The sequence below is a fragment of the Sphaeramia orbicularis genome, chromosome 4 (genome assembly GCF_902148855.1).
Source record: "Sphaeramia orbicularis chromosome 4, fSphaOr1.1, whole genome shotgun sequence".
Lineage (NCBI taxonomy): Eukaryota > Metazoa > Chordata > Actinopteri > Kurtiformes > Apogonidae > Sphaeramia > Sphaeramia orbicularis.
Window position 1 is genome coordinate 6,098,555 of NC_043960.1, and position 27,500 is coordinate 6,126,054.

Below are 27,500 nucleotides of genomic sequence, written 5' to 3' on the forward strand. Positions count from 1 at the left end.
TCAGGTTGTTCATATTTATTGAAGTTATTCATATTTTTTAAAAAGAATAGTTTGTAAATGGAAACATTTTTATGTAATTTAACTTTTTTTTTTACACTAAAACACAGAGAAAAAAGCTCATTATTGTCATTATTTATGGTCATTCTGATAGTATTTTAAATGTCTGATCCCCTTGAGATTGAATTGGGTAAATGTGGAGCCTGAACTAAAATGATTGTTAACATCTTCAGTGTATTTTTTGCATTTCACAAATCCATCCCATGGGCTGGAGTGGACCCCTTGGTGGGCCGGTTTTGGCTCACAGGTCGTATGTTTGACACCCCCGCTCTAGACTGTCGTTTCCTCTGAGATTGATACTCGATTTAAGAACAGAAACTCAGTGAACGACTTTGAGAGGAACCCATTCGGTCGGAGCCCGGTCTGTCGTGTTACTCGTCGGAGGCTTTGCTCTGGACCTGGCGGCTGTTGTTGATGTGAACTTGTGAGAGCTGGAGGCCGGTTTGGAGGCCGGAGCCCAGGCAACACATGGACTCAATCTCCTCCAGGAGGCCTTGATCCGGGACACCGGGAGCCCCAGAGCTTTTCCCCTGACCCAGACACAGGCTGAGCCCCAGGAGACCCTCTTTGGACACCTCCTTCTCCCACGGGACCTGCATAGCTGAGTGACTGTTCCTGGACGGGCCCCCCCTGCCCCCCCCGCCCTCCTTGCTGCCCTGCCGGTGCAGAGCCTTCTCCTGGTACTGCCTCACCGTCTCCTTGGACAGCACCTTCCTCCTCAGGATGCTGGTGGACGCAGTCTGGTTGGAGGCCTGAGGAGGTTCGGCGCCGGTCTGGGGGTCTGAGACGGTCCGAGTCCGGCCCGTGGGCGCAGGGGAGGGGTCCGGATGAGACGCGGACGCCGGGGGCAGAGTCGGAGATGGTGGGGGGGTAACTCTGCGGGACATTAAGGGCGAGTAGGAGAAGCGGTTTGTGAAGTGTCGCCCCGTGGGTGGAGGCGGCGGGGGGTCATAACTGGGCCGCTGGGGGAGGGACTGGAACTTGAGGGCGTCACTGTCCTTCTGTGGGGGTGGGGGGGCGGTGATGGGCACCGGGGGAGTTGCCGCTGGTTTCTTCGCCACCTTCAGGCTGCTCTTGGTGGGCTGGCGGCGGGGGGACGGCGGCAGGTGTTTGCCGTGGACGGCGCTGTCGTCTTGGCCCATGTTCCACCCGGTTTGGTCCCCGCCCCCTCCCCCTCCCCCTCCACCCCCGCCGCTCTCATCTGTGGGTTTCGACTCACTGGAAGGTGTGGGCTTGATCTGGGTGACATGAACAGGAAAATACCATTAGATGAACACAGATGGGATGCAGAAGGATTCTATTAAGAGGAAACAGGTTCTACTGAACACCACTTTCAGAAAACAGAACTAGTTACCTCCGCCAAGGAGGTTATGTTTTTGCCAGGGTTTGTTTGTTTGTCTGTTTGTTTGTTTGTCTGTCCGTTAGTGTGCAACATAACTCAAAAAGTAATGGACAGATTTTGATGAAATTTTCAGGGTTTGTTGGAAATGGGATAAGGAAGAAATGATTAAATTTTGGTGGTGATCGGGGGTGGGGGGGCCCACGGGGGGGCGCAGACCAGAAAATTTCATCAAAATCTGTCCATAACTTTTGGAGTTATGTTGCACACTAACGGACAGACAAACAAACAAACAGACAGACAGACAAACAAACCCTGGCAAAAACATAACCTCCTTGGCGTGGGGGGGCCCACGGGGGGGCACTGATCAGCCTTGGCGGAGGTCTGCGCTCTCCGAGTGCTTCTAGTTCTACCTGTAATAACCACATACACTATATGGACAAAAGTATGTGGACACGTTGAATTCAAAACAACAACAAAATACAAAACAATAATGACTAATGTCAGAATATGGTTTTATATTGGGATGAAAATCATTGGTTAGTTTGGTTAAATTGTTATCTTTGTTTCCAAAATGCTTCAGAGATGGTTTTGACTTCATTTCTTTCCACGTTAATTTTGTTTTTGGAGTGACCCAAAGAGAGGTCAGCCTGACTACAGTAGAAGCTAACATGACAGTTTTCTGTACTCTCATAGATAGAAGGATGATGTTGCTAAAATGGAAGGACCCAAAGCCACCTGTGGACGGTCACTGGGTCAAAGAGGTCATGTATGATGTCCACCTGGAAAAGAGTCACTTTATGGTTAAAGGGTCCGTTCAGAAGTTCTCTGATGCAACATTTCTTAGCTCACTTTGAAACTATAAATGCAAATGAGATTAATTTGAAGAGTGTAGTGTACAAGTATATGTATATATGCAATATGTATGTGTGTATGTATGTTTTTCTCTAACTTTCTGGTTTTTTTGTAATCTCTGGAAGTTGTAACGTTTCTGGGAAAAAAAAGGAAAAAAAGTTTGTACAGTAAATGTAACTGTATTTATATTTTTTAAAACCTTAATAAAAAAGACCTTGATCAACCCTGCCCTCACTGATTTACTTTGTTTTTAAATCCATGACTATGATTTTAAATGTTCTATCTCTAAATTTCTAAAATATTTTTCATATTCTGACTGTAAATATATATATTATTTATAACTAACCATCTACTTTCTACACATTTTACTTGGGAAGAAAAATGTCTCACTAAACTTTAAGGAAATATTGATGTTTTTAAACTATATGGACATAAATATTGGGACACATCATGTCTACAGCTGCAAGATGTACTGTTCATGAGGATTTGAGGGAAAAACATCAATATTTAACCCAATATAAAACTATATTATGACATTAGTCATTATTGTTTTGCATCTCAGACCCCTGTTAGAAAAGAAACACCTGAATTCAACGTGTCCACATACTTTTGTCCATATAATGTAAGCCATCTGTGGCTTTAATCTAGCGCAACATCAATATTTCCTTAAAGTTTAATGGGAGATGTGAAGAAAGTAGATGGTTAGAAAATTATTTACAGTCAGAGCATGAGAAATAGTTTAGAAATTTAGAGGTAGAACATTTAAAATCAGTTATGGATTAAAAAAACAAAACAAAACAAAGAAAATCAATGTTGAGAAAAATTAAGTCAAAACCATCTCTGAGGCATTTTGGAAACAAAGATAACAATTTAAACCAAACTAACCGATGCAATGATATTTATCCCAACATAAAACTACATTATAACATTTGTCGTTATTGTTCGTCATTTGTCATAGTTACTCTACAGTGCAGTGTTATAGTGTAAGTCATCTGATTTTAATCTCGGGTAAATCTTCTGTGTCTAAAGTTAACCCTTTCATGCATGAATTATGAGAACCATAATCAAGATTTTTGTTTCCTGAGTGTTTTTATTCCTCTTTAGGCATGAAAAAAACAACAACAAAAAAAACCAATTTGAATTTTTTTATGAACCTATTTTTCATGGAGTTACAAAAATGTCCACTCAGCTGGACACCATGCGTTTGATTTTAGAAGCAAAGAAACATGTATTTACTGATATACTGTGTGTGAACTATGAAATAAAAACATTTTTAAAGCTGTTAATCTGATGTTTTTTTTTTTTTTTTTTTTACATTTTAATATACTCTAACACTAGTTATTACTCACTTCACAGAGATGATATGCAAAAAAAAAAAAATAATAATAACATTAGGATTTTTTTTTTTTACGTTCAAACATGTTAGTGCAGATCAGGTTTATCTAGATCTGCAAAGTTACAGTGATGGTATGAATTATAGTGTATGGGATGATGCATAAGTGTCCACTGTGTTGGCTGATATGGAACTAAACCAATAAAACCCATGAATATACAAGAGAACACCTTTGAACAGCTGTCCACTGTAGTGACCACTATGCATGAAAGGGTTAAAGTTCCGTCACAGATTAACTCCACTATTTCAGCAAGAGGTGCTATCATAAAACTAGCCTTTTGGGAATCAGCATCTCTGATTTGCAAAATCATCTGTTTCCTCTTGTTCATCTGTTTAATCTGTTTCTCATGCCATGATACTGAACAGAAACACATTCACTAGAAGAATTATGTTGAATCCATCAGAAGAGCAGAATCTGATGGATGGTCAGATTAATGCATGACAGTAACAGTTCAGGTTTTTCTATCTTTTAACAGTTTTCTGTGGGTCGCGGTCTGAGAAAATCCAAGTAGAAACAGGATTTGCTTTTTCAGTGCAGAAATAAAACAGACATGAGGGTAATTTATAAATAATTAGTGGTCCCAAGGTAAGGCCATAATTAAAATAACCCTTAAAATATATATTGTGACTGAAATTGAAGACCCTGGTGCTTAAAGTATTGAAGTTGAGCCTATAAACATGTTGTATTTGTTTAGTTAAGTCCACCCTATAAGGATTTTTAACAGACTTTTTTTTGTGATTTCAGTACTTTAAGCATCGGGATCTGCAATTAGAGCAGCAACAACCAATCTAAGTTTGTTTTCTGTTATTACCAATTATCAGTTTGAGTAATTTTCTAAGGGAAAAAAAAATCTCATTCTCTGGTTGAAGAGTTCAATATTTTCTGGTTTCTTTTCTTTTCTCTTCAGTGACATTAAACTCAACATCTTTGGGTTACTGAAGGCGATAAGTTGGTCTTTAGGAAGCACTGACCACTTTTTTTGTTTTTTTTAACCATTTTTCTGACACTTTGTAGTTCAAAAAGTTCATTGATGAGTTGAGAAAATCATCAATTAAACTGTTATTTGTAACACTAAGTTAACACGATGAGGACAGTTCTTAAAAACAGTCAAATTAAACATTATAATGGATACTCTTGAAAAAGGACACTCTTGAAAAAGAGATTCTTAATCTCAATGAGGTTTTCCTGGTTAAATAAAGGTAAAATAAAAAAAAATAAATTAAAAAAAAAATACTGAAATATAACGTAAAATGAAACAGAAGTGGATCTGCTGGTGATTGAGCAATGATAATAGAAGAATAAAGTTTATACATTTATAGAAGCTGAAATTAGGATTTTCAGCTTCTATAAATCCAGCTTTGACCATAATACCAGAAAAATTATGCTAAAATGAAATGAAAAAACTTACGAAACACTTCCTAAAAACAACACTAAAGTTACTTACTTTGTCTTATAATATATTGCATTGTCCAATTTTTAACCTGCCTTTTGGTTTTCACTGTTTTATTGCTTGTTTTATACTCTCCTGTTTACTGTACGGTGTCCTTGAGTGCCAAGAAAGGCGCCTATGAACAAAATGTATTATTATTATTATTATTATTATTATAAAATAACTCTAAACTGAACTCAGAGACTAAACAGACTAAAGACCAAATGAGAATAAAAACTGGTGAAAACGTCCAAACTCCATCCTGTTTGACGTCTCTGTTCTCCTGAGTCAGCGCTGACTGATCTGATGCTCTCCTTCGTACCGGGGTCGTGTAGTCCAGATCTTCCATGGACCTGAAGAAGTCCAGGCTCTTGGCGGCGCTGAGTTTCCCCTGCTCCACCGTGGTGGTGTTCAGTGAGTCCAGGATCTCCTCCAGCAGGTTCATCTGGCCGGTGCTGGACGAGTCCATGTCCAGATCCAGCGAGTACGAGTCGTCGCTGTCCTCGATGTTGGAGGGGACGTCTCCGCTGTCCTCTGATGAGATCCTGCAAAAGAAAAAAAGAGTCGAATACAGTTAAAGGTAACGTCAAGCTTGAAAATCTATTTATGAACCAATAAAGACCCATAAAATAGTCACTGGTGACCAAAAACATCTACTGATCTAGTATGTTTAATAACTTCTGATCAAATAATTCTATCATTACACATAAATAATTGGTGTAAAATAACAAAATAAGCCACAGACTTAACAAAATTGAAAAAAAAAATTTATAAAATGTGCAACAAAATGTAGAAACATAAACAAAATAAGTAACAAAATCAACACAAACATATAAATACCAAGTAAAATGAATAAAAATTAACAAAATAAGGTTGTAAAATCCATGAAGTTTGACAAATGACAGCGGGTGGAGACTTGTTTTTATGTTCACTTATTCATGTCTTTGCTGAAAAAGTCATAAACTGAACAAAATTGAAACAATTAAGATAAAATGTGCAACAAAAATAAACAAAATAATTGACAAAATGAACAAAAACGAATAAATAAAAGTAAAATGAATAAAAATGAACAAAATGAATAAAAATGAACAAAATACAGTTGTGAAACCAATGGATAGTGGTTTGTTTTTACCTTTGGTTATTGATTTCTTTGCTGAAAAAGTCACTTTTACTTCAGTTTTCTGTTTCTGACATAAGTAATCACAACTTCAATCTTAAAGGTTAAAAGTAACAGAATTAACAAAAACAGCCAAAGTGATCAATAAAATGAACAGAAATTAATAATAAATCAACCAAAAAATAAATAACATGAACAAAATCAGCCACAAACTGAACAAAACTGAAAAAAAAAAAGAAATGTGCGACAAAAAGGAGAAAAATAAACAAAATAAGTGTCAAAATGAACAAAAACGAATAAAAGTGAAATGAATAAAAATGAACAAAAAAGGGTTGTAAAACCCATGGACAGAGGCTTGTTTTTACGTTCAGTTATTGATTTCTTTGCTGAAAAAGTCACCTTTTCTTCTGTTTTCTGTGTTTCTGATATAATTCACCTCAACTTTCACCTGAGGTTTATGAACATCTATTTGATAAGTAAATTAAACATAGGAAAATGCATGATTTCCACTAAAACATGCAAAATACAGAGGATTATATAATAATAAATGGAGATAAATCACTTAAGAAATGTTAAATAGAAAAAAAAATAATTTGGGAAGTGCAGCAAAAGTAGCACTGGGTCTTTAAGGGTTAAACGTGACTGACAACTGTCTATTAACTAATGCTATTACTTGATATTTCCACATGGGGGCAGTATTATCATAAGCTACAGAAACTGCATGGAGAGGCACTTTTCACCGTGTCAACTTTATTGAACCACGCAACTAAAGTAATGAAACCCTGACTTATGTAACACTCATAGACAAATCAACGTAAAACTGACAGAACTCCCATAATCCTTCACCACAACAGGTCAGAACACTGGGGGTGCGTACTTGCTGGCGCTGTCCAGCTCGTCATCGTCCAACCCGTAGCCGTGATCTCGAAGGCCCATGCTCATGGAGACTTGTTGAAGTTCTGCTGTTGGTGAGAAAAGCAGAGTTACACACTGACCATAAAATGATCAAACCTTAACGTGGGCTCAGGGGCTGCAGCTTTAAGGTCCGAGGCTCTGGGTAATCATTAAGCGCAGACATTATATTGTATTTGCGCTCGCTGCCATATGTAAACTACAACTTGGGACCTGACAAAAAAGATGCAGGTCTGTTTCTGGTGGGTCCTGTAATAAGACAGCAGTACTCGCTTGTTTTAATGAGCCTGGACCCTAAGGGAGGGGGAGGGCTGTTGGGGGGGGGGGGGGGGGGGGGGGGTTAGGGGGGGCTAAATTTGTCAAATTTGGGTCTAGGGATAAAAATCTTTAAGATCCCCTGCAGTATTTTCTCAAACTCAGCATTAATGCGTGAAGTACGAGGCCTGCGCCAACTTCAGATATGGGTTAGCGCATTAGTCATGTTGCTAACGACGCCGATGCGTGTGATGGTATTTGTCACCGTGGCGTTGTGAATGATCGGTGTGTGCTGTACTTGTCTGACACAGTGGGTTTTAATAAGCCACCTGTGTACCATGTTTAATGGGCGGGTTAAAGAAGAGACAGAAACTTTACAGAGCAGGGCAGGACTCTCCCCATGGGAGCCTGAATCTGCCCCGGGCCACTTATTAACATGCCTTCCACTACAACGCACATGTTCCCCTCTGCCTGTGTGTGTGTGTGCGCATGTTGACTTGTATTAACACCATCTTTCACTTTCTCATTAACAGCCGTTTCATTTCACCCATTTGCTTCCTTACATATTGATATTCGTCTTCTTGCAAATCACTGATCTGCCTCTTCGTCTTGTATGTGATTAGATTAGATTCAGCTTTAACGTCATTATTACACACGTGCAGGTACAAGGTAACGAAAGGCAGTTTGGTATCTAACCAGAAGTGCAGTCATTAGACCAGTGTTTTTCAACCTTGGGGTCGGGACCCCACATGGGGTCGCCTGGAATTCAAATGGGGTCGCCTGAAATTTCTAGTAATTGATAAAAATAAAAACTTACTAATAAAAATAAAAAATATATGGTGAGTTGAGAGAGACAATCACATACATAAATACATACACAATACATAATACTATACATATACGTACGTAAGCTGAAACTGCAGCACTGTGGTTCTGTTTATCTGTCAAATGTTCATTGTGGTCAGTTTCAGATGCTGCAGCTCTTTCATAATTCATAATTCATAGTTTGAGTTATTGTTTGTTCAGTATTAATTGTAAATCCAAGCTGGACTGACTGTACATATCCTGACCAAGGAAATCTAATCTGCAGTAATCTACACCTGGCTTTTCTGCCTCCGTCCATAATAATATACATTATATAGACTAAATGTTGTCTAAAATTAACATTTATTTGCAACATAGTATAGCAAATTATTACATGATCAAAAACAAATTAATTTTAGCAAAAAAAAAGTCTCAGTTTTGAAAGTCTGGGGTCGCCAGAAATTTATGATGTTAAATGGGGTCAAGAACCAAAAAAGGTTGGGAACCACTGCATCAGACAGTATGTGCAGAACTAGAAAAGCACTCGGAGAGCACAGACCTCCGCCAAGGCAGATCAGTCCTCCCCCTCGAATCACCACCAAAATTGAATCATTTGTTCCTTGTGCCAGTATCAACATTTCCTGAAAATTCCATCCAAATCTGCCCATAACGTTTTGAGTTATCTTGCTAACAGACAAACCCCGATGAAAACATAATTTCCACCGACAGCGTACGATCATATCTGCAGCGTTATTCAGTTTACACAAACGTAAGGACTGGAGGAGGTGACATCAATATACAAGTCATGGAAAAAATTATTAGACCATCAAAAGTTATCGAAAACAATGGTTATGCAATCCAGTCCTGACTCCTGTGTGTATCATGTGACTAAAACAGACAGAAAAGAAAACATGGAACGTCTAAAACCCACTTGCCACATCAGTAGCCATTTTTAAAAACAGGTTAAAAACGTACCTTTTTTCGACAGTGTTCTGTTGAGTCGTATGTGTGTGCATATGATTGTTTACTTGCAATTTTTCATGATTGTTTTTTTTTTAATGTTATATACTTGTTGTGAAGCACACTGAGTCTGCCTTATGCATAAAATGTGCACTATAAATAAAGTTGAATTGAATTAAAAGCACTGTTTTTGTCAGTACAATGCCATAGCTACTGATGTAAGAAGTGAAGTGATGTTTGGTTATTATTATTATTATTATTATTATTATTATTATTATTATTATTATAGTTTTTTTCCCAGTGAAATGTAAAGGAGTACTGGTATATGTATTATTAGTAAGTACATGTACTATGCTGTACAGTACACCACTGATGGGAAGTATTTGCCAAATGTATTTTCATGTACCAGCAAAACTGCTTTAGTCTCAAACCATTTTCCTTGTTTCTGCAGTCGTGGAAAAAATTATTAGACCATGAAAAATCATCAAAATGCAATCCAGTCCTAACTCCTGTGTGTATCATGTGACTAAAACAGACAGAAAAGAAAACATGGAATGTCTAAAAGCACTGTTTTTGTCAGTACAATGCCATAGATATTGATGGAAGAACTGAAGTGATTTTGGTTTTTATCAAGAAAACATGTTAAATGGATAGATATCAGCTCTGGAATTAAACTACTATGAGCTATTTTGTGTTGTTATCAGTATATTTGTCCAAACAAATGTACCTTTAGTTGGACCAGGCATTAAAATGAACCAGAAACTGAAGAAAACAAGGGGTGGTCTAATAATTTTTTCCATGACTGCATGTGATGACTATATATTCCAAAAATTAACTATTACATGCCTTCAGAATGTACAGTATTAAACATTTAGCTGGAAAAACGAAACTCTGATGGACATTTTTGTCCATTTGAGACCATTTTTCCTCTTCCTCTGGCCATCATTTTGCCAGTGTTATTGCTGTGTTTTTTGCAACAAAGTCTCTCTCGATAAGGTTTAGAATTCTAATTTTATTTATTTATTTATTTATTAGGATCCCCATTAGCTGACGCAGGACATCAGCTACTCTTCCTGGGGTCCCCCCTCATTCCAAACAGATATAACAGTATCCATTTACAAGCATAGAAACAATGTGATCCACCCTGATATTACCTGCTTAATTATGTATTTTCATTTTCCTAATAAATAATCAGAAAACTGTGGAAAAAAATGTATTACCCTCTTGAATCATTCAGGAAAAAAATGTCCAATGCCAAAATATTTTCATCCCAAATGACTCCAGAGGGTAGTACATTTTAAACGAGGGGTGGTCTAATAGTTCTTTCTGCGACTGTATGTTTGTATTTGTAAGTTTTTGGGGGGTAATAAAATGCTTTTCCTCCTAAGTTTGATTTCACCCACTCTACATGCTTCTCTGTAAACTCACTTTGCCACATTATCAAAGCTCAACACTGAGGAAGAGGCCCTTTACAGCCATAAAAGGGAGCAGAGTGTTTAAGAATGGAAGACAGCGGTGTGTTTGTGTGTCACTGTTGTGGTTTTTTGCGGGTGGGAAAAGTCAGGATCGCAAAGGTGAAGAACAGTCAGAAGATAAAAAAAAGTCAAACCTGAAACACAAGGAAGAAAGACACAAAAAACAAAACAAAACAAGAAGTGAATGAATGGAAGAAAAAAAAAAAAAGAAGGAAGGAAGGAAGGAAGGAAATTTGGTGAAGTGAGGAAAGATTCCTCAAAAAAGCCCCAAAGAATGATGGGAATGAGGGGGAGGGGGTCAGTATTGGAACGGTGAACCGGCCGGTCTTGATTAGCCGACGCAGTGCCAGCCAGACAGGCGGAATGTAACGTGTGGCTGGCCTGGCCTCATTTAGGGCTTGTGTTCGGCCGGTGGAGGACGCACACACACACACACACACACACACACACGTACACACATGTACACACACACACACGTACACACACAGTCACATACACACCCTATTACAAAATAACACAAAGAGTTAAAGTGCCATTTTGTCCATAAAAGTCAGTGGAGGAGATGTGTGCAGTAGCCACTTAAGCCTCTCAGCCATCGGGCTAAACACGAACACATGTGGCGCCGCTGCTGATTGGCCGACCCGCTCCCCTTCCATGGTAGCTTGGAGCCATAATGAAAGAGATTTCAGAGGGGCTCGGGCCTGGGATCCCTAAACAGCCTTTAATGGATTCCTGTGTCAGGGCAGTAAATCTGGGGCCGGGCCGTCGTGCCGGGCAGCCAAAGCGGGCCGGCGGAGCGGAGATGCACCTGTGAGACACTGGGGAAGGTGGGCTTTGGACGGCAATATGCCACGGAAACGCTACAACGCCGGCGCTGTCTGGTCATAAAGCATGAGGTTATTTAGACCAGGGGCCACGTTCGGGGGCCCGAGGTGGTCTCAACTGGGCCGGAGCAGGGAAATAAGAACACAATAATGAATAAATAATAACAAGTCCAAAGTTTGGTCTTGGTTATAGAGTGAAAAAAGTAATAGTACATGATGAAAATGTTTATATTTACAAACTATCCTTTAAAAAATATGAACAGCCTGAGATGGCTTAAGAAAAATAAATGCAATTTTAACAATATTATGTCTCAGTTTATCATTTACACGTTACAGATCACAGCCGATCTACAAACACTCTACACATTTGATAAGAGGCAGAATATTGGTCAAATTGCATTTACTCCTATTAAGACAGGGGTGTCAAACATGTGGCCCGTGGACCAAAACCGGCCCCCCGAAGGGTCCAATCTGGGACGTGGGATGAATTTGTGAAATGCAAAAATTACACTGGAAATATTAACAATTTTTTTAGCTCATGTTCCACATTCAGTCCAGAAAAATACTATCATAATAACCTATAAATAATGACAACTCCAAAGTTTTGTCTTGGTTTTAGAATGAAAAAAAGTGAAAGTGCATGATGAAAATGTTTATATTTACAAACTATGCTTTAAAAAATATGAATAGCATGAACAACCTGAGATGGCTTAAGAAAAATAAGTGCAATTTTAACAATATTATGTCTCAGTTTATCATTTACACATGTTACAGATCACAGCCTATCTACAAACACACTAAACATTTAATAACAGGCAGAATATTGATCAAATTGCATTTACTTCTATTAAGACAGGGGTGTCAAAAATATGGCCCGGGGGCCAAAACCACCCCCCCTCCAAAGGGTCCAATCCGGGACGTGGGATGAATTTGTGAAATGCAAAATTACACTAGAGATATTAACAATTATTTTAGCTCATGTTCCACATTCAGTTCAGTAAAATACTATCATAATAACCTATAAATAATGACAACTCCAAAGTTTTGTCTTGGTTTTAGAGTGAAAAAAGTAAAATTGCATGATGAAAATGTTTATATTTATAAACTATGCTTTAAAAAATATGAATAACATGAAGTTGTTTAAGAAAAATAAGTGCGATTTTACCAATATTCTGCCTCGGTTTATCATTTATACATGTTCATTACAACTTACAGATCACAGTGGATCTACAAATACACAAAACATTTAATAACAGGCAGAATATGAGTAAAATTGCACTTCACTTTTTTACGACATTTCAGGTTGTTCATGGTTGTTTACATTAATCATATTTTTGTAATTTTCTGTCATGCAATTTCACTTTTTTACACTAAAACAAAGTGAAAGGTTTGGTCATTACTTATGGGTTATTACATCATTATAACCCTCCCCCCCAAAGGGGAGGCAAGGGGTATTGTTTTTGTTTTTGGTTCGGTTTGTTTGTTTGTTTACACTCTAGCGGCTAAATTGTTGGTTGAATTCATATCAAACTAAGTTTATAGATTACCAGTGACCAAGAATAGATCTCATTACAATTTGAGAAAAATAGGTCAAAGTTACAAATTTTTAAGAATTTTTTTTTTTTTTTTTTTTCCCCATTTACTTATAATAGGTGAAATTTCACATGTCTGTAGCAGCAAAACTATTGGTTGAATTCATACCAAATTAGGTTTATAGACTGCCAGTGACTCAGAATACATCCATCCATCCATCCATTCTCTTCCGCTTATCCGGGGCCGGGTCGCGGGGGTAACAGTCTAAGCAGGGATGCCCAGACTTCCCTCTCCCCAGACACCTCCTCCAGCTCTTCCGGGGGGATCCCGAGGCGTTCCCAGGCCAGCCGAGAGACATAGTCTCTCCAACGTGTCCTGGGTCTTCCCCGAGGTCTCCTCCCGGTGACATGTGATTACATTTTGAGAAAAGAAGGTCAAAGTTACATTTTTTATGAATTTTTAAATCTTTTTTCTTCTCCCATTTACTTATAATGGTTGAAATTTCATGTCTGTAAAAACATCAATTTTGTTTCAATTTACTTCAAACTTGGCACATATATAGAGGCAGTTGATATGCTGACTAGGGGTGTTAGAAAATAGTGGTTCTGCAATATATCGCAATATTTCATTTCACAATACTGTATCGATATTACAAAGTACTGTATCAATATTTTTAGGTATTTATTCAAATGCATATATGGCGGAGGTTAATTTTTGTTTTTTGTTTTTCTTTATTGTCTCTAACTTTATTATTATTTAACACTGTTTTATTAAATAATGGTTATTTGAAGCATCCTAAAAGCACTTTTTACTGTCTGAGAGGCAGATGGTAGTTCCTTTGGAAACTAGGAGAATTAGAAAAATGTTGTGATATAGCATTAGAGCCTGTTGCGATCAAATAAAAATGTGTTTAGTATTTGTGCATATTTCTGGTATAACTCAATCCTTCCCGGAAATAATCTTTAAAAAAAGAAATTGCCTTTTTAACACTATCATGACATATCGTGATATATCGTATCGTGATCCAAGTGTTGTGATTTGTATTGTATCACCAGATTCTTGCCAATACCCCCCCCTAATGCTGACATCAGCACACGCATAGACATGATGACATCAGCTGGATCGATGCCAAAATAAGCTACAGTATGTGCAGGGGGCGGGGTTTGTTGTGCCTGGAACCACTGGTTTTACTTTAGATGGAGCTGGTCCTGAACTTAACTGATTTGACACCACTGACTTTTAATATCTTCAGTGTAGTTTCTGCATTTCCAAAGGGGCCGGACTGGACCCTTTGGTGGGCCGGTTTTGGGCCACGGGCTGTATGTTTGACTCCCCTGCTTTAGACTGTTCATGTGTGTTTGTGGAAGCAGGGCCTCCCTCTCCCTCTCTCTCTCTCTCTCCCTCTCTCTCTCTGTGAGCCTAGGTGTTTATTAAAGCAAGGTGAACCCAAACACAACCAGACCCGGGTCATGAAGTCCAGCCCTCTGATCTCTGTTACAGCTTTGGTGCCGTCTACCTAAAAGGAAGTTCCATAGGGAGCAGTAAATGGATGGTACCTCACTTCACGGCTTTATCAATTTGTCATTCCCTCTCTTCACTGCGACCCTTCAGCGCGGCAGTTAAGATTCAACTATTTACAACAACCCGGCTTTTTACGATAGAAGTGCCAAATTTGGCTCCGAGGTCAGTTCATACGCTGCCCCCCCCCCCCCCCCCCCCCGTCTTTCTCAAACTGGCAAACATATTGCATTCATTTTACTGGAAATGTGAGCCATGAAGTACTTTGTTATGATATTACTGTTCTTTAAGAGCTGTCAAAGCCACAAAGCAGTTAAATGTGAGATCTGAAATTAGATGTACTGTATGTCAATGTAAAATAAATCAACAAAACACTTATGCTGGCAGACTTCTATTTCTTGACATTGGCGATGAGATATTTTTCAAGCGGAGCAAAACAGTTTGGGTGTTCAATCGGTGACAGCTCTGCCACCGTCCCATGGCTCCTCAGGCCTGACAGGACAGTGGAAAAGGAGGAAATAGCAGAAACAACAGATTATCATACCGCTTCCTTCATTAGCTTCTTGCTGTCGGCTAATGGGAAGGTGAAACGTGGAGAATGAAACGCAGCTTTTCCCCTCCGCGGCTTCCTGTCTGCCGTTTTCTCCCTCCATCACTCCGCCGCCGCTGACAGATGTCACTGTTTGTGTCTGTCTAAGTCTCCACCGCGTCGCCACAAGTGACTGAACAGAAACGCCGAGACGGAGGGAGCCAAGGAGTCACAGGCAGATACGGAACAGGAGGAACAGGAGTCAGGGAAATAATAAAAACGGTCAGGTTATTTTAGTCAAACTAGCTCAAACCGGCATTTTGGAAGATTGAGAGAAGACTTCTGCACTTCATAAAAGAAGGAGAAGACCTGATATTGAGCCGCAAACTTACTTTTTTTTTACGACTTTTAGAGGGATGGTCTGAAATATGAGTTTAGTTTTGTTTATTTGTTTCAAACTTTGAAGTAAAAAAACAAAAATAATAAAAGCAAGAATCTAAATCAAGTATCTAAATCAGCGTTTTTCAACCTTGGGGTTGGGACCCCACGTGGGGTCGCCTGGAATTCAAATGGGGTCGCCTGAAATTTCTAGTAATTAATTTAAAATAAATAAATACATAAAACAACTTACTAATAAAAAATATATGTTGAGTTGACAGAGACAATCTCAATCCATAAAAGACATGACAAACTGTGAGTGTGAAACTGCAGCACTGTGGTTCTGTTTATCTGTCAAATGTTCATTGTGGTCAGTTTCAGATGCTGCAGCTCTTTCATAATTCATAGTTTGAGTTCTTGTTTGTTCAGTATTAATTGTCAGCCTTGTAAATCCAAGCTGGACTGACTGTACATATCCTGACCAAGGAAAATCAAATTCTCCCTTTGTGCAGTGATCTACACCTGGCTTTTCTGCCTCCGTCCATAATAATACACATTATATAGACTAAATGTTGTCTAAAATTAACCTTTATTTGTAACATAGTATAGCAAACTATTACATGATCCAAAAAAATTTAATTTTAGCAAAAAAAATGTCTCAGTTTCGAATGTCTGGGGTCGCCTGAAATTTGTGATGTTGAAATGGGGTCACGAGCCAAAAAAGGTTGGAAACCACTGCTCTAAATCCATCTGAACTTGTTACCACAGGTGATTTTTAAAGCTATTTTAAACGAGAGTGAAATCAATGAGCTCAGTCAATGTAACTGTTTAAACTTGCACAAATGATTGTTTTGTAACTATTGATTGTACGTTTTTGTATTGTGTGTTGATTATGCCTTGTCTTGTCAGAAACTGTGTTATGCTGCTTTTCTTGACCAGGTCACTCTTGAAAAAGGCTTTTTTTTTACCTGGTTAAATAAAGGATAGATAAATATATATGAAATCAATTGCATATGCACCCATCAACGGTCATTAATCACAGAAAAAGTAACGAAATACAATAAATTTAACATCAATGCACATATGTATTTGAGAAGGGGACAGAAAGAGGCCAAAGCTGATCTAGTCCTGCCTCTTCCTTACTTTCAGCGTCAAATTCTTAACCCCATGAATGTCCATCATCAGCTATCACATTAAAATAGAAAACAAGAAATAACTCTCACCACTGTACAACCATTCTGCCAAGAAATAAAAAAGACAGAGAACTAAACTATGCAGGGTATAGTATGTAAACCCTAAACTTCATACAAATCCATCATCAAATTACACACACAGTAATATGAAAGTAGTCTGATTACTCCATATATTGGTTTGAGTCCGTTCACATTTGTTTGTACTGTCTTTTAAATAGCAGTGTATTCTTACATGACTTTAAAGTGTCATCAGGTTTATTCCATAACTTCATACTGCAGGATAAATGAAGTTATTTTAACCCATACAGACCCAGTACCACTTTTGTGGTGGTTCCCAAATGACTGTTTCTCTATTTTTAACTTTTCTTAAGTGATTTATTACCATTTATTCTAATATTATGCTCTTTATTTTGCATTCTTTAGGGAAAATCAGGTGTTTTCCTATATTTAATATAAAGATAATAACTGATGTCCATAAAAGCTCAAATTAAAGTGGAATATCATTATATCAAAAAAAGAGAAAATGGAGGAAAAAGTGACTTTTCAGATAAATAATATCATGGCACAACGGCACTTTGCACTTTAAAACTCGACTGAGTCTTTAAAAAGACAACTGAAAACCTTCTTGTTTAGACAGGCTTTTGGTTGGGGGGTGGGTGGGTGGGTTATCACCATTTGCTTTGATGTTTTTATGCTTATGTCTACATGTATCCGTATGTTTTTATACCTATGTATTTATCTGTGTGTTCTGTTGTCTATGTATTCTACCTCTGATTTTATTCTAAAGCACTTTGTGAAACCTTTCTGTGAAAAGTGCTACATAAATAAACTTTATTATTATTAACAACATAAACCAAGTGTCTCCATTCACTGTCATTGATTCAACTCCATGAGTTTTGGAACAATGTCGACAAAGTTTATCCACAGATTTGAGAAATTTAGATTTTTGAATTTTAATGCGTTTTTGAAATACTAAAAATTTGCCTGTACTTATAATGGTCCATATTTTGATGGTTTATAACATCTAAATGGTTACAGATATCAATACAGTTACTACTGATCACTGATAGGAAGTCATATATAGACTTTCATTTGGGTCCATTTGGAAAAACGTGACTTTTTCAGCAAAATCTCTCATTAACTAAACATGAACCCAGTGTGTCCATCCACTGTCATTGATCCAATTCCACTGGTTTTACTGGTGAATCAATGTTGTAGAAGATGACAGTGTTTCCATGGTAACTACGGAGCCTCTGAACATCCAAATGGGTCATATCTGATGACCATGAAACTGCATTTTACACCAATTATTGACATGTACTGATAGGATTATTGGATCAACAGTTATTTAACTTGTTATATCAGTAGATGATGTTGGTCACAAGTGGATGTTTGGGTCTTTATGGGTTCATATTTTTTAATACTCTGCAATTTTATTACTTGGATCCACTTTTGAGGAGCTGGCTACGGAAATAAAAGTCTTGTGAATCTGTAAATAAAGCCGTTCACTCTTATGTTTTAGAGCAGCTTCATTCCATATAAATGAGGACAGAATAATAAAACATGACTAAGTGGTGCTCAGCGCTAACGCTTTACCGTCCAAATGCACTGAGGAAAAAGGCATGAAATACTAGATATCTACAGCAGGGGTGTCAAACATGTGGCTCGTGGGCCAAAACCAGACCGCCAAAGAGTCTGATGCGGCCCCTTTGGAAATACACAAATTACACTGAACATATTAACAACCAGGATCAAACCATTTCAGTTCAGGTTCCACATACAGACCAATATGATCTAAAGTGGGTCGGACCAGTAAATTAATGACATAATAATCTATAAATAATGACAGTTCCAAATTTGTCACTTTGTTTTAGTGTAAAAAAGTAAATTACATGACAAAAAAATTACAAAAAGATATGAATAATCTAAACAACTATGTGGGATGAATTTGTAAAGTGTAAAAATTACACTAAAGATACATTAACAATCAAAGGTGTCAAAGCGGTTTTAGTTTAGGTTCCACATATAGTTGCGGAAAAAAATTATTAGACCATCAAAAGTCATCAAAAACAATGGTTACGCAATCCAGTCCTAACTCCTGTGTGTATCATGTGACTAAAACAGACAGAAAAGAAAACATGGAATGTCTAAAAGCACTGTTTTTGTCAGTACAATGCCATAGATATTGATGGAAGAACTGAAGTGATTTTGGTTATTATAAAGAAAATATGGAAAATGGATAGATATCAGCCCTGAAATTAAACTACTATGACCTATTTTTGTTGTTCTCATTATATTTGTCCAAACAAATGTACCTTTAGTTGGACCAGGCATTAAAATGAACAAGAAACTGAAGGAAACCAAAAAAACAACGTGATGTCAAGTAAAATAACAACATAATAATAACCTATGAATAATGACTCCAAATTTTCTTCTTGGTTCAATGTGAAAAAAATTATATTACATTATGAACATAAGTAATAACTCCAAAATTTTGTTAGTTTTAGCGCAAAAAAACCCCATTAAATCATGAAAATATTTCCATTTACAAAGTATCTTTAAACATAATGTGAATAACCTGAACAAATGTGAACAACCTGAAAGGCCTAAAGAAAATTAAGCCCAATTTTAACAATATTCTGACTGTTACTAAATATTTTGTGTATTTGTAGATCCGATCCATAATGTAGGTGTATAAATGATAAGTTGAGGCTCAAAAGTGTTAAAGTTGCACTTATTTTTCTCAAGAAATTTCAGTTTTTTCAGGTTATTCACATCCTTTTTGTTTGTACAGTTTGTAAATGACTTACACATACTTTATTTGACATCAAGATTTGCATCAAAATGAAATTATGACGCAATGGCTCAGTGCACAACAGGAACGAAGACAGTCTTTATATAAAAGTATAAATATACATATTACAAATAAAAATAGAAAAAAAGTAAATATTTTCATAATTACCTCCACCAGGAGTTATTGTGATCACTTTGCTTTGTGTGTTTGTTTGTTTATTTGTTAGCAAGATAATTCAAAAAGTTATGGATGGATTTTCAGGAAATTTTCAGGAAATGCTGATACTGACACAAGGAAGAAATGATTCAATTTTGGTGGTGATGGGGGGGGGGCATCTGTCTTGGTGGAGATCTGCACTCTCAAGTGCTTTTCTTGTTTAATGTTATTTTTTTGCACTAAAACAAACAAAAATTAGGAATTGTCATTATTTACAGGCTATTATGTTATTATTTTACTGGTCTGACCCCTTGGAGATCATATTGGGCTGAATGTGGAACCTGACAGAAAATGAGTTTGACAGCCCTGATCTAAAGGGATTAAAAACGTCTTTACTCTTCCTTTACTTGGAAATTAACTGGTAAATTAACTAACATTATTAAAGGAGCTTTGTTGTCAAAAAGTGTTCATGATTGTACGTGATCAATGTTCGACCTTGATGATCAATAAAACTAGTCAAAAAACAAAAACATCTTTACATCCGATACACCTACTCAGTTTTAATTTCTATGGTTACGAGGCGAGAAGTCATCAACATGGTTTAGTAGCTGTATATGGAGAAACAAACTTTCCCCTCCTCTTCCCTTCCTTTGCTGCATGACCAGTTATGCGGAACAACTATGCCTCTCTGTGACAGGGGCCAAACGCTAGCAGACTTTAATAGCCGGTCTTACATTATACATTTCATATGGTATTTCTGAGTGGGCACTGATCTCACAGCTTGGCAGTGAATGTAAAGAGCGATGCCGGTAAAATGCAAACAAACCTTGGGGAGAGACACAGCCTTTGCAGAAGTACAGCCAAGACTGTGTCTCCCTGTTTAAGAGCCGCTCACTCGAAAACAGAGGGGGAGAAAATGAAAAAAAAAAAAAAAAATGTGTTTGAGGCAAGATCCACTGCTGGGCTGTCCAACTGGCTGTTCCTGAAAGCCCACTTCCTTTTCACTTAAAACAGGATCCGTATAAAAGAAGGAAAATGTGCATTCTGCTCATTCTGTTGGACTAAACTAAACTCATCCAGTCAAATCACCAGGTGTCTTTTCTGTGAATGAGTGCGCTGCAGTACTTGGAAGGTACCAGGAGATGGCACTTTGGTTTCAGCGCGGAGGCGAAGGGGCGTTTTTTTGTTTTTTTTTCCTCTGAAGTGTGTGTGTGTGTGTGTGTGTGGGGGGGGGGGGCTAAACAAAGTGGAGACAACAAACACATAGGAATCACGTAAACATACAGCAGCACACACAGAGATGGACAACGCCACTGTGCTTAAAGTTCACTTCAGTCTGAGGTGTATTAACAATGAGCCATATGACTGATTTATCCACAACATTAATCCGCAGACAAATATTTGAGCTCCTTTCAATTTAAAGCCACATTAAACAGACTGAATGCACTGTAATCTATGAGGTGAATATATTATTATATATTGTGCGTGTTATTGCATTTTCAATCAACGCAACACGATGCATCTATGACAGGGGTGTCAAACTCATTTTAGTTCAGGGGTCACATTCAGCTAAATCTGATCTGACGGTGGGCCGAACCAGTAAAATAATAACATAATAATATATAAATAATGTCAACTCCAAAACTTTTCACTGTTTTTTTTTTTAATACTCTTTAGTTTAATTTTTTAAATCACTTTAACAGTGCAGTAACAACACTAAATAAATAAAAAATAATAATAATAAAAAAAGGGGGGGAAACACACACAATACAACAAGGGGGATGTTGGTTCCTTATACATTGACTGCTTTCCATACTCAATCTGATATCAAGAATTAGTGTCCTTGAATATGATCCATTTCTCCCATCTTCGCTTAAAAGTTCCCATCTTAATCCTCAGTTGAAATGTTAATTTTTCCATGGAATATATATCCTCTATAATGTCCAGCCGTGGTTGTGGTTGAAGAGGGTCACTTTTTAACCAGTTCCTTGTGACTACCTTTTGCTGGCAAGAATTAAAATTTTAAATAAGTAGGTGTCTTTGCTTTTAATTATGTCATTAGGTATTAGACCAAGGTAGATAGTTCTGGGGGTCCATTGGAATTTTATAATTTAAAATATTCTCCATTGTCTGAACAACATGGTTCCAAAACATCTGCATTTTAACTTTTCACTGTTTTAGAGTGAAAAAAGTAAAATTACATGATGAAAATGTTTGCATCTACAAACTATCCTTTCAACAATGTGAATAATATGAACAACTGAAAAAAAAAAGTGTAATTTTAACAATATTCTGCTTCGGTTCATCATTTACACATGTACAGCAGACTATAACTTACAGATCACAGTGGATCTACAAATACACAAAACATGTAGTAACAGGCAGAATATTATTAAAATTGTACGTACTTCTCTTAAGACATTCAGATTGTTCACATTTGTTCAGGTTATTCATTTTTGAGATATGATACTTTGTTTTAGTGTAAATACATGAAAACATCTACATTTACAAAGAGGAAAAAATTTGGAGTTGTGAGTATTTATAGGTTATTACGACCCACCTGAGACTGAATTGGTCTGAATGTGGAACTTGAACTAAATGATTATTAATATCTTCAGTGGAATTTTGCATTTAACAAATTCAGCCCAAGGGCCAAACTGGACCCTTAGGCGGGCTGGATTGGCCCCTGGGCCGCACGTTTGACACCTGTGATCTATGAGGAATACTGTGTTAAAACATTTCTGCTTTATGGTGTTTGATAGTCGTGCACGGTGAAGACATGTCACAGGTCATGTGCAGAGTGTACATATGAGCTGAACATATTTGTTAGCATCATAGCATTAAGTCATATTTGTGGCTAAATTGTGATATCTGTGCAACTTTAGTTTCATTTTATGCAGATATCACAATTTAGCCAAAACTATGACTTAGGCCAGGAGTGTCAAACTCATTTTAGTTCAGTTCCACATTCAGCTAAATTTGATCTCCAGTAAAAAAAAATAACATAATAATATATAAATAATGACAACTCCAAATTTTTGTCTTTGTTTTAGGGTAAAGAAAAAAAAAACATTAAATTATGAAAATACTTACTTTTAAAAACTATCCAAACAAAAAACATGTGAATAATCTGAAAAAACTGAAATTTCTTGAGAAAAACAAATGCAATTTAACAACATTCTGCCTCACTTATCATTTCTACATGCGCATTATGGATCAGATCTACAAAGTCAGTAAACACTGCGTAACAGGCAGAAAATAGTTCAAATTGTGCTGAATTTTCTTTAGACATTTCAGGTTGTTCATATTTGTTCAGGTTATTCACATTTTATTGTTTCAGGATAGTTTGTAAATGTAAATATTTTCATAATTTAATGTTATTTTTTGCAGTAAAACAAAGAAACAAATTTGAAGTTGTTAATTCAAGATTTTTTGCTTAATTCAAAATTTTTTGCTAAATTTAAGATTTTGTTTTTTTACTTCGTTGAAGATTTTTTTTTTTTTTTTTGCTTAATTCAATTCAAGACTGTGGAATTTTTGACTTGCAAAACATTCCAAGGGCCGGACTGGACCCTTTGGCGGGCCGCATGTTTGACACCCCTGACTTAGGTAATTATGCTATGAGGCTAACGATATGTACACTCGACACATGACTTCGAACTGGTATGGTTTTTTTTATCACAGATTTTATTATGTGTATTATGTGAGAAGATACTGAATATAATACAACTCTTACTTTCCAAATGATATTCGTTGTTTCAATGTTGTACAGACCCATTAATAAGTGTGTGATATGTTAAGGCATCAAGTCTGTGGTTATTATAGAAGTACTTATGTATTTATGAATACTTACTTATGTTTATACTGACTATTTTATTGTGTGTTGTCCTTTGGTTTTGCAGTACATGTATGACATCATGTTTAAATGACATTAAATGACAGAATAAATGTATTTGTTTATATCGTTCTCATGTGCAACATCCTTAAGATTCAAAGATCCAAAGACTTTTTGCTGTCAATTCACTAGGTGTACTTGAGATACTGTTTCTCTGTCACCGTGTTAAATATCATGCATTTTTAAAAAAAAAAAAAAAGTAAAAATACTATGAGAATAAATAAGCAGGATAAAGAATAAACTAACTTAACTTAAACTTAAAAGTATTTATTTGTAGATATTTATTATAAGTCACTGTGCTATTGTCTTTTAATTGCTTGTATACTGCTTATATCTTACGATTTTTATTCGGATTGTATGTTTTAATCTTTTATACTCATACTCTGATAGAACTCTGCATGTGTACCTGCATGTTATCTTATTTTAAAACTACAGTTGTGGAAAAAAATTATTAGACCACCCTTGTTTTCTTCAGTTTCTTGTTCATTTTAATGCCTGGTCCAACTAAAGGTACATTTGTTTGGACAAATATAATGAGAACAACAAAAATAGGTCATAGTAGTTTAATTTAACAGCTGATATCTATCCATTTAACATGTTTTCTTGATAATAACCAAAATCACTTCAGTTCTTCCATCAATATCTATGGCATTGTACTGACAAAAACAGTACTTTTAGACATTCATGTTTTCTTTTCTGTCTGTTTTAGTCACAAGATACACACAGGAGTTAGGACTGGATTGCAGAACCGTTGTTTTCGATGACTTTTGATGGTCTAATAATTGTTTCCGCGACTGTATATGTGGAACCTGAACTAAAACCACTTCAACACCTTTGACTGTTAATATCTACAGTGTAATTTTTTGCGCTTTACATTCATATTATTCATATTTTTGTTAATTTTTTTGTCACACAATTTACTTTTTTAACCTAAAACAAAGTAAAAAATTTGCAGTTGTCATTATTTATAGGTTACTATGTCATTACTTACTGGTCCGACCCATTTTAGATCACATATCGGTCTGTATGTGGAACCTAGGCATTCCACGTTTTCTTTTCTGTCTGTTTTAGTCACATGATACACACAGGAGTTAGTACTGGATTGTATAACCGTTGTTTTTGACGACTTTTTCATTTCCTTTATTTGGATCTCCATTGGCTTTGGCTTAGGCCATCGCTATTCTTCCTGAGGTCCACATTCATCACAACTGTCTTTACATTGCAATACACAACCGTCCAAAATGCCCACACACAAATCAAACAAAACAACAACCAAAAAAACATTCATCACAATTACAAAACAAAAACAACATACATGTTATACAGGACCTAGTTCAATAAACAGTACCTCCCAAAAAGTAGTTTTTAGCATACTTTGTAAATGGTAAGATATATTTCACAGCTATATATTAATGTAATGTCAATCAACTAAACATTAGCAGACACCGAGCATTGTTCTGCAAATAAATACTCTTCAGTAATTCTTTAAATTTGTATTTGTTATTTTTTTGAATGATTCGTCCCGGCAGAGCATTTCATATCACCATGACTCTGAACATCACTGTACTTTTCATTTATTTGTTTTCACTTTAGGTAGAGTAAATCTACTTTCTGTAGTATGCCTTATGTTATATATAGGGATGGGACTCGATAAGAATTTAACGATTCCAATTCAATTATCGATTTTGCTTATCGATCCGATTCCTTATCGATTCTATTATTGATTCTCATTGGGTGAGGGAATAAAAGAGTACAAACTGGTGTGTTTGCATTAACTGTCTTTTATATTTCCATCTCTGCACAGAAAATATAACATATACAGTATGTACAAATAATAATAACACATGACGCTGGGCCCGGTTCGGGTGGGGGGGGGTGGGTGCAGTGAAAGTAAGATGCTTTACTAATTCCTCTATTGCCACATTTCCACTATGTGGAACCGGTTCCACTCGGCTCGCCTCCCGTTGTTGTGCACCTCATCTCCTTTCCCCTACCTTCAGAAACTTGTATTTGAGGGGGTACAATGTTAGTTGCCTGCACCGGAACCAGAACTGGGCCCGGCGTTCACTCTGCCGCTACATTCACAAGCATCGCTAAGTAGCGAATCAAGTACGTGACATTCCTGTAAATGAATCACATGTTGTGGACAAATGTTTGAAACATATAAGAGGGATTCCACCTTTTAGAAGAAATGGAAGCTTTGACAGTGATCCGGTGGACCCGGTGTCGTCTGTTTGGACCTGGTGTCGTCTTTTTAGACCCTTTCTGCCTCAACACCATGTTGAATACGTTCTGACCAAAACAATGCGGCGTATGGGTGACGTCATCGCGTATGCGCAATGAAGGCGGAATCGATGAGCAGAATCGTTAAGCAGGCAGGCAACGATTCCAAGGAATCGAGCTACTGGGATCTGGTTCTCAAAAAGAACCGGTTCTCGATTCCCATCCCTAGTTATATAGATGTTCAGCGACTTTTGATGGTCTAATAATTTTTTTCCGCAACTGTATCTTATCTGACAAAGAATCTGAGCGCACACACTGAACTTTAGTGGTGTTTGTGACTTTGTTCCTGTGTTTTTCACGTGTTTGCCCCCCCCCCCTCCACCCCGGTGTCCTCCAGCCTGGTGCCTCTCCTGCCTCACCGGGTGAAGAGTCCAGCGCCTGGGGCTGAGCCGACCACAAGCCTGCTGGCTGTCATTGCCCATAACGCCGTCCCAACCTCCACTCTCCTCCGCTCTCTGAACAGCTGTCACTCTCCGCTGCCTCCATCCCGGGGCGAACTGCTAAATGCATACATGTTCCTACACATACTGTACAACACCGCAACTGTGTATTTATTCAGACGCTCAAAAAAAAAAAACGAGCGAAAACGGCCACACACATCAACTAAAAACTGAGCCTCGACAGCAGACGTGGCACTGGTGCATAAGCCCGTACAGAAGCCAGAACAATGGTTTTTGTTTGTTGTATCAGAGAAGAAGTCAGCAGTCCAAATTCAGTCTTGTTTTGTCAAACGAAAGGATTACTCCTACATTCTTAATCAACAAGCTCACCAAACACCACAAATCACCCACATCGCTGGATACCGCTGAAATATGTATGCATATGACAGCAGCACTTTCACTTTGGTACATGTGTTGGCTGATCAAATGGATATGAATTTCATAACTGTGATTATTTTTGCTATGACTAATTAAAGGAGCTACTCCAGGATCATTCATTTCATTTCAAGGACAGACATGGAGGGGTTTGCTTAAAAAAAAAAAAAAAAAAAAATGATGAATGATAAAAATGTATCAGTTTTTTTTTTTCCCCTTCACAGAGAAGTTTGGTATGTCTTTAATCAGATCATATTTTGGAGCCTCTGATTACTAAACATTTCGGAATTAATCTTGCAGGTGAACAAGCCTTTTTAAGATGACTTGGGAAAGGAAAAGATGTGAGGAAAGGGCACAGAGTGATGGTGCAGCCAAGGAAACACACACAAAAAAAGAAAAAAAAAAAAAAGAAAAAAAAAAAGATGTCACTCATGTTATTTTTGATTAAGGAACAATCCAAGTGGACAGGTTTCTTTGGCCTTTTAATAATCAATACTGCTGCTTTCATGGTTTTTCACCTTGAGATAAATAAGCTCGAGATGAAATACTTAAAAATCAGAAATTTTAGATCGTTTTTTTTTTTTTTTTTTTAAATTTCGTGAACTAAATCGGACTCGGGTTTATCTCAAATAGGACGAGGACAAGCTGGGCTGTACGAGCAGAGTGTGTGTGTGGGCGTTAAGGGGAATAAAGGTACTTCTTAAACCTGCATTTTAACTTAACCTTTATTTAACCAGGTTAGTCCCACTGAGATCAATTTCTCGTGCATGGACACCTGGTCAAGACAGCTGTGGGCAGAACAACACTATCAAGATTTCATAGGAGGCGATCTCAGGAAGGAAACCGAAAGGTGAGAGACAGATGGAGATAAGACGAGTAAAAAACAATAGATACGCTGTGTTTTCCTCCAATTTAGTGAAATGAAATGTAAACATCAAGTCGCCCCAGCAGCCGTTTCCAAAAGAAATACATATGGGGCATAAAA

The 27,500-nt window shown here is 37.2% G+C and overlaps 1 protein-coding gene across 1 annotated transcript; it reads right to left on the minus strand.

The window, feature by feature from the left end:
- Nucleotides 1-274: 274 nt before the first annotated feature.
- On the minus strand, nt 275-26,122 carry LOC115418288 (wiskott-Aldrich syndrome protein homolog). The gene is made up of 4 exons (XM_030132703.1): nt 26,023-26,122; nt 7,069-7,153; nt 5,397-5,619; nt 275-1,295 (listed from the first exon to the last, which is right to left on the minus strand). The coding sequence occupies exons 1-4, from the start codon at nt 26,120-26,122 to the stop codon at nt 429-431; spliced, it is 1,275 nt and encodes a 424-aa protein (XP_029988563.1). The 3' UTR covers nt 275-428.
- Between the last annotated feature and the right edge of the window lie 1,378 nt (nt 26,123-27,500).

Coding starts and splice junctions, on each gene's coding strand:
- LOC115418288 (XM_030132703.1), bottom strand. CDS start 26,122: ATGGGCAATGACAGCCAGCAGGCTTGTGGTCGGCTCAGCCCCAGGCGC. Junction 5,620..7,068: donor GAGCTGGACAGCGCCAGCAA/GTACGCACCCCC, acceptor TTTCTTTTGCAG/GATCTCATCAGAGGACAGCG. Junction 1,296..5,396: donor ATCTGGACTACACGACCCCG/GTACGAAGGAGA, acceptor CATGTCACCCAG/ATCAAGCCCACACCTTCCAG.